This window comes from Podarcis pityusensis, assembly GCF_964106645.2.
Source record: "Podarcis pityusensis genome assembly, chromosome: 1".
Classification (NCBI taxonomy): Eukaryota; Metazoa; Chordata; class Lepidosauria; order Squamata; family Lacertidae; genus Podarcis; species Podarcis pityusensis.
This window is the reverse complement of record NC_138028.1, coordinates 103530035-103542309: the sequence shown is the minus strand read 5'-3', so window position 1 is coordinate 103542309 and position 12275 is coordinate 103530035. Positions and strand designations below refer to the sequence as shown.

The window sequence follows — 12275 nt, the reverse complement described above, 5'->3', positions numbered from 1 at the left end:
TAGATATAGGTCTGCCTAAAAAAACAGTCACAAACCCAGCTGGGGAAACTGATGTTTATCTGAAATGAATGGAAATGGTCTTAGAAGACAGTTCTTTAGGGATATAGGAATATGCTCAGTCTTTAAAGTGTTTCCGGGCAATGAGGTTGCTCCTCTGAGTAAATGTGTTGGTTAGATTGTATATAGCTGATGGTAATTCAAGCTCTTACACAAGGAGCCACTACTGGAGAAAGTAAACCTTGGATAAACACAAATTAGGTAGAAATAGATAGATAGACAGATAGATGATAGATAGATGGATGGGGGAGGGGAGAGAATTATATTTTAATCTATTCCATCTTTTCAAGCATTAGCAGTTTTGTTGGGCCTGTGTATGGAGAAATTCCAAGGAAGAATTTGCTTAATTGGGAATGGAATGGAATGGGCTTTCACATTCTGCAATATCCTTCTGAGCTACAATTTTTAGGCCTGTCTTAGCATCTAATCTTATGTACCCCAGGAGCGTAGATGAGAGGCCACAGGATGCAATGGAAGTGCTTCTCAGCCAGTGGGGGAAGGGGTAGCAGCTCTGACATAATTTTTTCCCACCTGCATAGGGAAAGTAGAAACTCCCCTATGAGGAATGATTACAACGTGTGTGTGTGTGTGTGTGTGTGTGTGTGTGTGTATTTTAAGTTTAGAGAAAAGGCAAGTAGGAGGAGATGAGCTGGAGATGTAAAAGAATTTGGTGTGGAGAAAGTGAATAGAGAAAGGTTTTTCTTCCTCTTGCATAGCACAAGAACTTGGGGAAAACCAATGAAGTGGGATGTTGGAAGATTCAGGGTGGTTAAAAAAGTTCTTCTATCCAGGCTTTGATGTCTGGTGAGGTAATGCATTCCAGGGTTAGAGAAAGAGGACTCTGGCTATCAAGTCACCTTTCGCGGAATTACTTAAACAGAATAACTTCCTATTCCAACATGCATGTGAATGCTTACCTAATATACAGAACTCCATTTTGATCTACTCGCCGTTGCCAACCGACTGGGACTTGTACTGCAGGCAGCCCTCCATCTTTGTCCCCACCGTCACACTCCTTGCCTCCATTCATTTTTTTTTATACTGCTTATGCCTCCTCAGAGATATCAACAATAAGATGATATCCTTAGTCTATATGTCGTCATGGCCTTCAGAAGGCGGCTGCACAGCACAGCAATTCCCAGTTTGTACAAAATGCATTGGGAAGCTCTGGCTCAGTCGATAAAATCTGCCATTTTTGTTGTTGACAAGTCAGTTGCCCATTCTGATCAATATTAAGTATGAAATGTTTTATTCCTTATGTAGCCATAAGGATATCCTAAATGGGTAAAAACGAATGTTTCCAACTTGGGAAAATCATAATCCATTAATGCTCTGTTACTGGCCAAGAAGAGATTAAAAACATTTACTTCTAGTTCAACAGCATGACTCCAAGCTTGATGACTGCCAAAGGTAACTTGTATTTTGAGAGAATAAGTCCCATTTTTGAAGATTTGTCACGGCCAAGAACTCCAGGTATTAAATCCTTTTTATATGCCACATTCTTTTTGTTTCCTTGTCTTCTTCCATTCATTGTCCAAGGAACTCCTGGACGCTTCTTGTGATTCTCTCATGATGATACAGCTCCAGTAGGAATACCTGATGGGGGACAAAACACAAGCAGCTAAGTAATATTACCATTAAAATGGAAGTAATGTCTGTTATCTGTTTGCTCTGATTGGTGCACTGCAGAGGACAAAAGTGCAACTCTTAAATAAATTTTAGTAAAAACTTAAAGGAAACACAAAAGGTGGAACAGGGTCCAAAGCTCTGCACAACCTAGATGACTTAGTATTTGTGTTTTCCCCCACACCTAGCACCTCCTCACGAACCAGAGTTGAGTTTCAAAAGCAGTTTGTGGTATCACATAATTCTGGTGTTTAAAGGTAAGAAGTCAAACATGTATTCAAGCATGCCTACAGAAACTGTTTAAATCTTGGCTGTATTGAGAGAGAGAGAGAGAGAGAGAGAGATTAAAACTGAAACATGTAAGAATGCTTAAGAATTCAAGAGAAAAGACAGGAATAAAGATTATATTAGGCAGCTTGGATGAATATTGGCCTCTTCTTTTACACTTTCAAAGGGAATTCCTACATTTATTCATTGCTTTGCATGAAAGTATTTATGCAACTGCAACTTGGTACGTTAACACATTGTAATCCTAATCTAATTAATTCTGTAACAATTTATTCCATTACAATCTCAAAATAGAAACACTAGTCTACAGAAACTTTGAGCATTCATTGAATTTCTGATTACGTACATGAAAAACATCACACTTCTCCCTGTGCTGAAGCAACCTACAGGGCTTACAGGACAGATAGCACAACTTGCGCACAGGCCTAAGTCTTTGCCAGAAATCAGATACTATCCCCATATTACATATACATAGATCGATGATTTTTACTCATTAGTCGGCAAATAAGCAACTAGTTTTTAATATATATTAAAACAAACACATGCACTGGATCATTTCAAGAGATATAGTTTCTGCAACAGATGCAGGTAAAACACATTAACCACAGCTTGCTGCATGTAATTGCTGTGTGCGTATTTCAGGTTACGAGTGCTGATCATATTTACCCTTTAAACCTTGCTTTTTACCTCTCCCTACACAGGACTGGTACACTGAAGTACTAAGGAAGAAGGTGAAAAGTCCTGCAGTCCTGGAGGGAATGTGAGGAGGTGTCATGGTCCCGAACCAGGAATCCTCACTTGCAGGAGACTCCCACAGAAGCAGCCTTTTAGGCTCTAGGGCCAGCAGTTCCACATACTCCCCGAACCCCAAGGAGAAACTTCTGCCATGGGGCTGAATGGACTGCAGACTCATTGGAGGATCAGGAGAGCCCCAACAAGCTCTCTTCAAAGTAGTGTGAAATCCCACTGCTTATATTAGAAAAAAAAAGTCACCAGCTGCAGAAAAAGGGAGTAATTCTTTAACTGGCCACATACAGGAATCAGAGGCAGGGTTTCCACCATGACTACCTAGTGCAGTTGCTCCAAGATGCACTGAGACAACTTGTGGTTTGGGCCTCAGCTGTAGGACCGCTGAGCACAGTCCAGAACCAGCCCCTTGGTGTTTGTACAAAGGCCTGGCTGCTCCTTGCCTTACCTTCCTATCTTTTCCACAACTCTGGGCCTACCGATTTCCATCTTGCTTGGGCCATCACCATCCCTTGGGGTGGACATCACCATGGATCAGGATATAAGGACTTTGTAGCCAGGCAACTACCACTTCAATGTCAGCAACCAGGGGAATGAGAAGGGCTGAAAAGAGTCACAGGGACCTAATGAGAAGTGGGGAATTAAGGCTGGATAGGTCATCACAAAGGAATGTAAGCAGTTGAGATTCATTTATTATTATATGTAAGCTGTCTAGAAGACCTCTCTGGGTTGGAAGGTAAGGCAGAAACTGAAATAAAACAAAAGGACATGTTTAAGCATAAGTAGTATGTCCTTCAACTATCTTCTAGAACACACTCAAGATGTGTGCAAAAGATGTTTTTTATTTATTTTACAGACCAACGTCTGCTATGTGTGCTACACTTCACTTGGAAACCAGCCCAGAGTGCTGCCTTATATCTCAAGAGGTGGCTTCCATCCTGTCAAGGTGGCTGAGAAAAGGGAGAATGCTACACACAGAGACACACAGAATAGATACACAAACTACTACAGATTAGTCTCTGAACTGACAGTAAGGCACCAGGCACCAAACATCTCCCATTGCTTCAGGCCCAATTCACTAAGCCTAAGACGAAACAGGTGATGCTGCAGTACCCTCAACTGTATAGCCACAAACTCTTTCCCCCACATCCCAGGACCAGAAAAGGCTCCTGGACTTGATACTGCCTTTTTTACTATCAAGTTTTACCGACTGGATGAATGGTGTGAGCCTGTTTTCTGAAGCACTGTTTTGGGCTTGAGACTTCTCTGTGGGAAAGGGGCTATAGCTTAATGATAGAGCTCATGCTTTGGATATACAACATTCCAGGAAGAGCTGGGAAAAACTTGGCTGTCCATTTTTAAATGTTTTGTTTTTTGTTTTGACTACTTTTGTTATGTTGTAGTTATGTATTTTTTCATGTTGTAAGCTGCCTTGAGCATCGTTTGAAGTGTGAAAAGGCAGCATACAAATAAAATGATGTGCAAGGATAACAACAGGAGGACTCAAAGAAGGAACTTTTGGAAACTCAAGGCAGTAGAAACATAAGATGATTGGACCCCACTGAACTTGAAGCATACGAAGCCCCAACAAAAATTTATAATTTGGCAAAATATTTGGACTTTATGATATGTATTTGTATAATTTGGAATATTTAATGTGACTTGATTGGATTGTTAAAACGGAAAACTTAATAAAAAATATCATAAAAAATAAAATAAAATGATGTGCGTACATATGTTGTCAGCGATGCTGGACAGCAACTCTAAAGGCCAGAGTATATAATACACAACAGGAATTGGAAGAAAGGTGTCAATGGAATTGTATGTGCCAGGAGGTGTGCGAGGCTACATATGGCTGAAAGAGGCAATGCAAAGGACCTGTGCAAGTATTTCTAGGGTTTGTTTACTGGGAGCGTCTTTTCCAGATTAGTACTTTTTTAAAAAAAGCTCAATTTTATTTTAAATGCCAATGTTTAGGTAAAATTTCAATAAAATAAATTTCAGGAGTTTCCGCCACATGTAGGTACTCCCTCCATATACCTAACTGCTTCTCGTGACAGGCGTTTCACAAGTATTTAATAGTATTGAGTAGAAATAAAGTTCAACCATCTTCCTATTATCTGTGACTTGTCAAATATGATAAACAGCAGAAGTAATTTGCATAATTGTCTATGGAGATTTTACAATTTATTTTTTTAGCTAGCACTGTTAGTAGGCACAAAGTGCTTGCTTCAGCTAAGAATGTCACTTTCAGACCAAGTCTACTTTCTGTCAAGCCTTTTAACCTTGAAAAGTGTTTGAAGTTGGACTGCAGACAGTAGTGTCAGGGTTTTAGCAATGTAAAAATAGGAGCATGTGTGTGCTTTTAAGCTTAAGCCACTTAGCATTACAATTTCAATTTCTTTTCCTTCCTCCTCCAGGAATAAATGCTGCACAGAACATACGAAGGCCTAGAAGACAAACATCTTGAATAGTGCTAGCAACTGTAAATGTAGTAAAAGAAAGTATTCATACTGCTCACGGAACATTTCAAAATGATAGCTTTCTATTCATGTATGACAATAATACACTTACACACAATTGGGGGGGGGATCCATTTAAACAAGTGTTGAAGACAGACAGCTTATTACTTGAATGCAACATAATTGGGCAGTATGACTTTGGCAATCTATACACACAGAAATTATGAAAGCCTTTATATAGGCTCTTTCCCCCCTTACCCATACAGTGGTACCTTGGAAGTTGAATGGAATCCGTTCCAGAAGTCCATTCGACTTCCAAAACATTTGGAAACCAAGGCACGACTTCCGATTGGTTGCAGGAAGCTCCTGCAGCCAATCAGAAGCCGCGGAAACCATGTCAGATGTTTGGGTTCCAAAGAACATTTGCAAACCGGAACACTCACTTCCAGGTTTGCGGCGTTCAGGAGCCAAAATGTTCAAGTTGCAAGGCATTTGGGATCCAGGGTATGACTGTACTATTATCAGTGTACATAAGACTGAAATGATCAGGTACCTGGGTCTTACCCTCTTCTGTTAGTTGGATCACTGACACCAGGTAGGTGTGGCTATTATTTACGGTATTTCCCACTAATCTTTTGAGAAAGGTAGCCTAGAAAATGTAACTAATTACTGGTGCTCCCCTCTGACAACAACCAATAAGTTACTAGTTGTTTCTGACCCAGTATTCCTGAAATTGTATTTTATTAAACTAAACAGGTAATGAGGGACTTAAAGTGAGGTAATCGTGGTATTAGGCAAATGTAAGAGACAATCTTTTTTAGAACTTGGTTTGATTAGAGTCAGAGGATTTCTTGCTTTCCAGAAAAAGGCAGCTTGTTCTGGAGATTCAAATAATATTAAATGGCAGCAATATACTGGATATATGGTTTCTGTCTTCACTGTTTGGGAAAGATTTATAGAATTAAACTACATTCCATAAAGACTCACTTGGAAAAGAAAATATTCTACATTTGACCAGGGGTTAGCAAAAAATCGCTATTTGTTTGTTTGTGTGTGCATGTTTGCATGCAAACACACTTGAATGCATACAAACATAGTGAGACAGAATGCCTACTGCAAAACAGTGCAAATAAGAAGCAGGAAATCACACATCCAGCATCTAAAAAGAAAGAACCCCTTAATGTATGTAATAAATATAGATTGAACAGTCACAGGGTTAAATGCTTCTCCTGCTTATTTTAGTTAGTTAAATTGACTCAGCAGAAAAGCAGAGACTGAAGAAATGAAACTGTAGTGCAGATAACTATTCAGGTCATGTTTTGATTATGAATATACATGGAATTCATCTGCAATTTTAAAAGGAACAACACAGAAACCAAACTAATAATTCAAATGCATGGGTTAAGCATACAAAATTTACTTGGAAGACGTGCACAGCTTTTTTGTGGCATAGTTTTTAAGAGAACATATTTATAGTAGATTTAGTTGCCAACAGTGAGTATAATCACATGTAAATTAGTTGTGACTTAGTCTGTAATTGTAAATACATGTATTAAATAGCAAAGTCCAAGTAAGAATAGGATCAGGATACATATTGCACTGAAGTAAGTGGAAGGCAAAGCAGTTCTTAAATTTCTAGAAAAAGAAATCCAAGGATTCAAATCTGTTAGGAATTATCAGCCTCTTATTTGGAAACTTCGTAATTCTGATGAATTGTGATTCAGAGTGAAGAAAATTCGCTCTGCACAGGCTCAGATATACTGGGTCATTTTTCACATGTTCCAGGGTTGAACACAGAATCGAATACAGAGCTCTAATCCAATATTAAACCCTGAAAGCAAGAATTTGTCTGTGGTGTTTCATCTCATTGGCTTCAAAAGGGACTTACTTGTATTAACTTTAGTCACATTATTTTAATACAAATATTTTATTGTGTTTATATACTAATATCAGTTCCAGTCTTATACTCAGGATAATTTAGCCAAAACTGAAACTCACCCACAAGAGAGGTACAAGCAGATTCACAGTAACTTTGAAGTTCAAAGCTTTGAGGTATGCACAAGTACAAAAAAACTACCAATAATAATAATAATAATAATAATAATAATAATAATAAATTTTATTTATATCCCGCCCTCCCCAGCCGAAGCCGGGCTCAGGGCGGCTAACAACAATAAAACAGTATAAAAGTACAGCATAAACAACACTCTAAAATCATTCATTATAAAATTAATTAATTCAAGCCACTGGCAACCATTGGGCCAGAGCTCCGCGAAGATTGCCAAGGGAGGGAGTCAGGCTGTGCCCTGGCCAAAGGCCTGGTGGAACAGCTCTGTCTTGCAGGCCCTGCGGAAAGATGTCAAGTCCCGCAGGGCCCTGGTCTCTTGTGACAGAGTGTTCCACCAGATCGGAGCCACAGCCGAAAAAGCCCTGGCTCTAGTTGAGGCCAGCCTAACTTCTCTGTGGCCTGGGACCTTCAAGATGTTTTTATTTGAAGACCGTAAGTTTCTCTGTGGGGCATACCAGGAGAGGCGGTCCCGTAGGTACGAGGGTCCTAGGCTGTATAGGGCTTTAAAGGTTAAAACCAGCACCTTAAACCTGATCCTGTACTCCACCGGGAGCCAGTGCAGCTGGTATAGCACCGGATGAATGTGATCTCGCAGCGAAGACCTCGTAAGGAGTCTCGCTGCAGCATTCTGCACCCGCTGGAGTTTCTGGGTCAGTCTCAAGGGCAGCCCCACGTAGAGCGAGTTACAATAATCCAGTCTGGAGGTGACCGTCGCGTGGATCACAGTGGCTAGGTCAGGGCGAGAGAGGTAAGGAGCCAACTGCTTAGCTTGGCGGAGATGGAAAAATGCCGCCTTTGTTATAGCTGCAATCTGTGCCTCCATGGAAAGGGAGGTGTTGAAGATTACACCCAAACTCTTAACGGACGGTGCTGGCACTAATTGCGCCCCCGCAAGAGATGGGAGTTGCCCCCCCAATCCCATATCGCCCCGTCCCAGCCACAGGACCTCTGTCTTCGAAGGATTTAGCTTCAACCGGCTTCCACGTAACCATCCAGCCACAGCTTCCAAACATCTGGTCAGTGTGTCTGGGGCCGAGTCAGGATGGCCATCCATCAACAGATAGAGTTGGGTGTCATCGGCATACTGATGGCAACCCAGCCCAAAACTCCGAACAAGCTGGGCGTGGGGGCGCATAAAGATGTTGAAAAGCATCGGGGAGAGTATCGCACCCTGAGGTACTCCACACACCAAGGAGTGGCGCGATGACAATTCCCCCCCCAAGCGCCACCCTCTGTCCCCGACCAGAGAGAAACGAGCGTAGCCATTGAAGGACTGTGCCCTGGATCCCCACGTCGGCAAGGTGGTGGTCCAGACGTTTGTGATCGACCATGTCGAAAGCTGCTGACAGATCTAGAAGAATCAGCAGCCCCGACCCGCCTCGATCCAGCTGTCTACGAAGATCATCTGTTAGGGCGACCAGAGCCGTCTCGGTCCCATGACCAGCGCGAAAGCCGGACTGGAATGGATCCAGAGCCGATGTTTCATCCAGAAACCCACCAAGCTGTTCAGCAACCGCTCTCTCAATCACCTTACCCAGGAACGGAAGATTCGAAACCGGGCGGTAATTGGATAGATCTAAAGGATCTAATGATGTTTTCTTTAAGAGCGGGCGCACCACTGCCTCCTTTAGTTCCCCTGGGAATGTCCCCGTGCCAAGGGACAAATTGATGATATCCCCCCAGGAGGGCCCGCACCTCGTCTGGACACGCTCTAATCAGCCAAGACAGGCATGGGTCGAGAAGACAGGTGGTGGGCTTTCCAGCTCGGAGGAGTCTGTCCACATCGGCTGGGGATATCCGGTAGAAGTGGTCCAATACTGGACCCGAGGACAGTCGAGGGGCCTCCAGTTCCTTTATTGTATCCAAATTGGCAGGGAGGTCATGGCGGAGCAACAAGACCTTCTCCGCAAAAAAGCTCGCAAATGCCTCACAGCTAAGTGTCAAATTGTTATTTAAATTTGGCTGTCCCTCAAGGGGGGGGACAGACCTGATTATACTAAATAATTGCGCTGGGCAAGAGCTAGCGGATGCAATGGAGGCCGAGAAGAGGACGACCCCCCTCCCCTAAAAACCAGGCCCATAATAATTCAATAGCACTGAATATTGAGAGACTGAAGGAGTGGGTGGAAGGAAAAACCTGATAAATGAGTGGAAGGAGTGGTTGGAATAGTCACACAAAGTAGAAAGGAACATTGACTAGATATGCCACTTCCTGGTTCAAACTGAGAAGTGATTTTTAGCTATACCCAAGTCACAGTACTGAGAGCAGCTCATATAAACCAACAGAGTAATCCAAGATGCTAATGTAGGTAAAGGACCCCCGGACGGTTAAGTCCAGTCAAAGGCAACTATGGGGTGCGGCGCTCATCTCGCTTCAGGCCAAGGGAGCTGGTGTTTGCCACAGACAGCTTTATCGGTCATGTGGCCAGCATGACTAAACCGCATCTGGCGCAACAGGACACTGTGATGGAAACCAGAGTGCACGGAAACGCCATTTATCTTTCCGCCACAACGGTACCTATTTATCTACTTGCACAGGTGTGCTTCCAAACTGCTAAGTTGGCAGAAGCTGGGACAAAGCAACAGGAGTTCACCCCGTCACATGGATTTGGTAGATGGGACTGAGCACCAGGGGTCCACTCATGCTCGCCAGGCACTGAATAAGTAGTGGCAAAGAGAAGAGTTACTGCTCTTTCTAATTCATTAGTGTAAAACACTTCAAAGTCAAAACCCTAACAAATATTCTAAAGCAATTGTAATTCACTGTCCCCCTATGCAGGTTGGGAGGGGTTGTGACTGAAAAGAGTGAATTATGACAACTCTGCATTGTAGCACACACTAAATATTTCAGGTCAGGTTCTTGGTGTTTTACAACAAACCTGCTGGGTTGTCCAGAGTTATTATATCCCTTCTGCTGAATTTCAGGTTGGCCAAAGCTGAGAGAGTAGTATACAACAAGCCTACAGTGTAGTTCTCTGTTGCACACTATTGTATGTCGGTGGGCTATGTTTTCAGCTGTCTTACAATGTAGTCAGGGCAGTGTTATATTTCAGACAAGAGGTGGGGCTACTCCCAGGAAGATCAAGCACTCAGTTTTATCTGGAAACTTCATGCACCACTGACATGCATGCAGAATGGTCACATTTTTAAAAGTTCAAAACCAACAACTACTTGAAGTAAGGACCAAAACAGAACAGGAACTCCTATATTTGATGCCAGCATTTATTCTTCAACTGTCTCAGCCCACAGTTCAGATAACACAAACATAACACAAACAAACAGCAACATTTTGTCGCACAGCTCTGCTTGTCTATATACTATATCAGGCATCCCCAACCTGCGGCCCTCCAGATGTTTTGGCCTAAAACTCCCATCATCCCTAGCTAACAGGACCAGTGGTCAGGGATGATGGGAATTATAGTCCAAAACATCTGGAGGGCCGAAGGTTGGGGATGCCTGTACTATATACTAGTACTGGTTTGAGTCTTTTAGCACTTTAGCCAAAACCATACCAATCATACAAAAGAGAAAGAGAGAGACTGGCATGCTTGGGATAATCCTGAGGCGCATACTAGTACAAAACATCTGCAGAAAAGAAGTTAAAGAATCAACCCCATGATTTCTGTAGGACTATAAAAGCAAAGCAAAGCAGGCTCTAGCCTCTGCCACTGGCTAGGGAACCAGGCTTCCTTGAGAGGTTGCATCCTCTCCCATAGAAGTCAGTGTTCCCAGGGATGAAAAAGAGATAAAATATTTAAGCAGCTGGAATAGGGCACAACTGTCTCTCCCCCCCCCCAAACCCCTACCTCACACACGCAAAATTCAGCAGGCATGGCATACTGTCGGGTGGTGGGAGGAAAACTGAGTAGGAGAGGAACAGAATTAGAGGTGGTTTTAGGAAAGCACAACTGATTTGGCCTCAGGGGGCCATGCAGTCATGCATGTGCCGAAAACACACAAATGGGGAGTTACCTGTATTTACCAAAAATGGCATGGATCCACTTAGCTACATATTTTATAAGTACCTTAATATGAGGCAAGAACTAGAGATCAATTTAAAAAAAACACAAACTGATTTCAATCGTAACAGCTTTTCATTAAACCAGACACATTAAACCCTCCTCAAGCCCATACCCTAGAAACAAACATGACTCCTCTTTACTTACATGTTTTTTAAACATCACCAGGCAACTGGATATACAGTCGCTGAATCTGATCAGCTACACTTAACACCAATATCTTTTTTACGTTCCTCATACACATATCTCAGTTTTGAAATATGCACTATAAAGAACAATTTTTTAAAAACTTGTAGCCATGCAAAAAGAGCGAAAGGAATTAAATAGTATAAAATTACTTTAAATTGTCTTGCCTTGCAACTGGAGCACTAATAGTGCAGAGAAATAATAAGTCATTCAGATCAAGCCTCTGTGCAAGAAAATGTCAAAAATATAGTGGGATAGCAAATTAAACCTGCAAATTATGCTTTTGTGCTGAAGCTATTTTTAGACGCATAATGTTTTCCTGAAGTGCTGTTCTTAAAGTTGTTTACTGAAACATTCAGCAAAATAATCAACTATTTCATGAAAAGTCTGCAATGAAAGAGCACTTCTTGCATAATTGGCAATATATTAGCACTAAATTAACTGTTTAGAACCTGGTTGATGCTCTATACTATTGTGAGTTCATGCCATCTTACAACCTATCATTAAAATGTTTACCAGAGGATTACAGTGGGACTTCCTTGGCAGTATGTGCAAGGACACATTCGCACAGCCATGCCCTTCAATTGCTTCCCCTATAACATCGTAGCATACCTCATGCCCTGTGCTTTCTACTACAATATACAGTGGTGCCTCGGGTTACAGACGCTTCAGGTTACAGATGCTTCAGGTTACAGACTCCGCTAACCCAGAAATAGTACCTCGGGTTAAGAACTTTGCTTCAGGATGAGAATAGAAATCGTGTGGCAGCAGTAGGAGGCCCCATTAGCTAAAGTGGTACCTCAGGTTAAGAACAGTTTCAGG

The 12275-nt window shown here is 42.1% G+C and overlaps 1 protein-coding gene across 6 annotated transcripts in view; it reads right to left on the bottom strand.

Annotated features, from left to right (window-relative positions):
- MBD5 (methyl-CpG binding domain protein 5) overlaps nt 1–12275 on the bottom strand; it is a 113993-nt gene that overhangs the window by 38994 nt on the left and 62724 nt on the right. For 3 of the 6 annotated variants that reach the window (XM_081005455.1, XM_081005460.1, XM_081005458.1), the window contains exons 3-4: nt 3167–3321; nt 975–1653 (exon numbers count right to left, since the gene is read on the bottom strand). In XM_081005455.1, coding sequence (XP_080861581.1) covers nt 975–1087 — 113 coding nt within the window. In that variant the 5' untranslated portion in view covers nt 1088–1653; nt 3167–3321. Of the gene's footprint in view, nt 1–974; nt 1654–3166; nt 3342–12275 lie in introns of all 6 variants that reach the window. The other 3 variants (XM_081005456.1, XM_081005459.1, XM_081005457.1) reach the window with 2 other exon arrangements.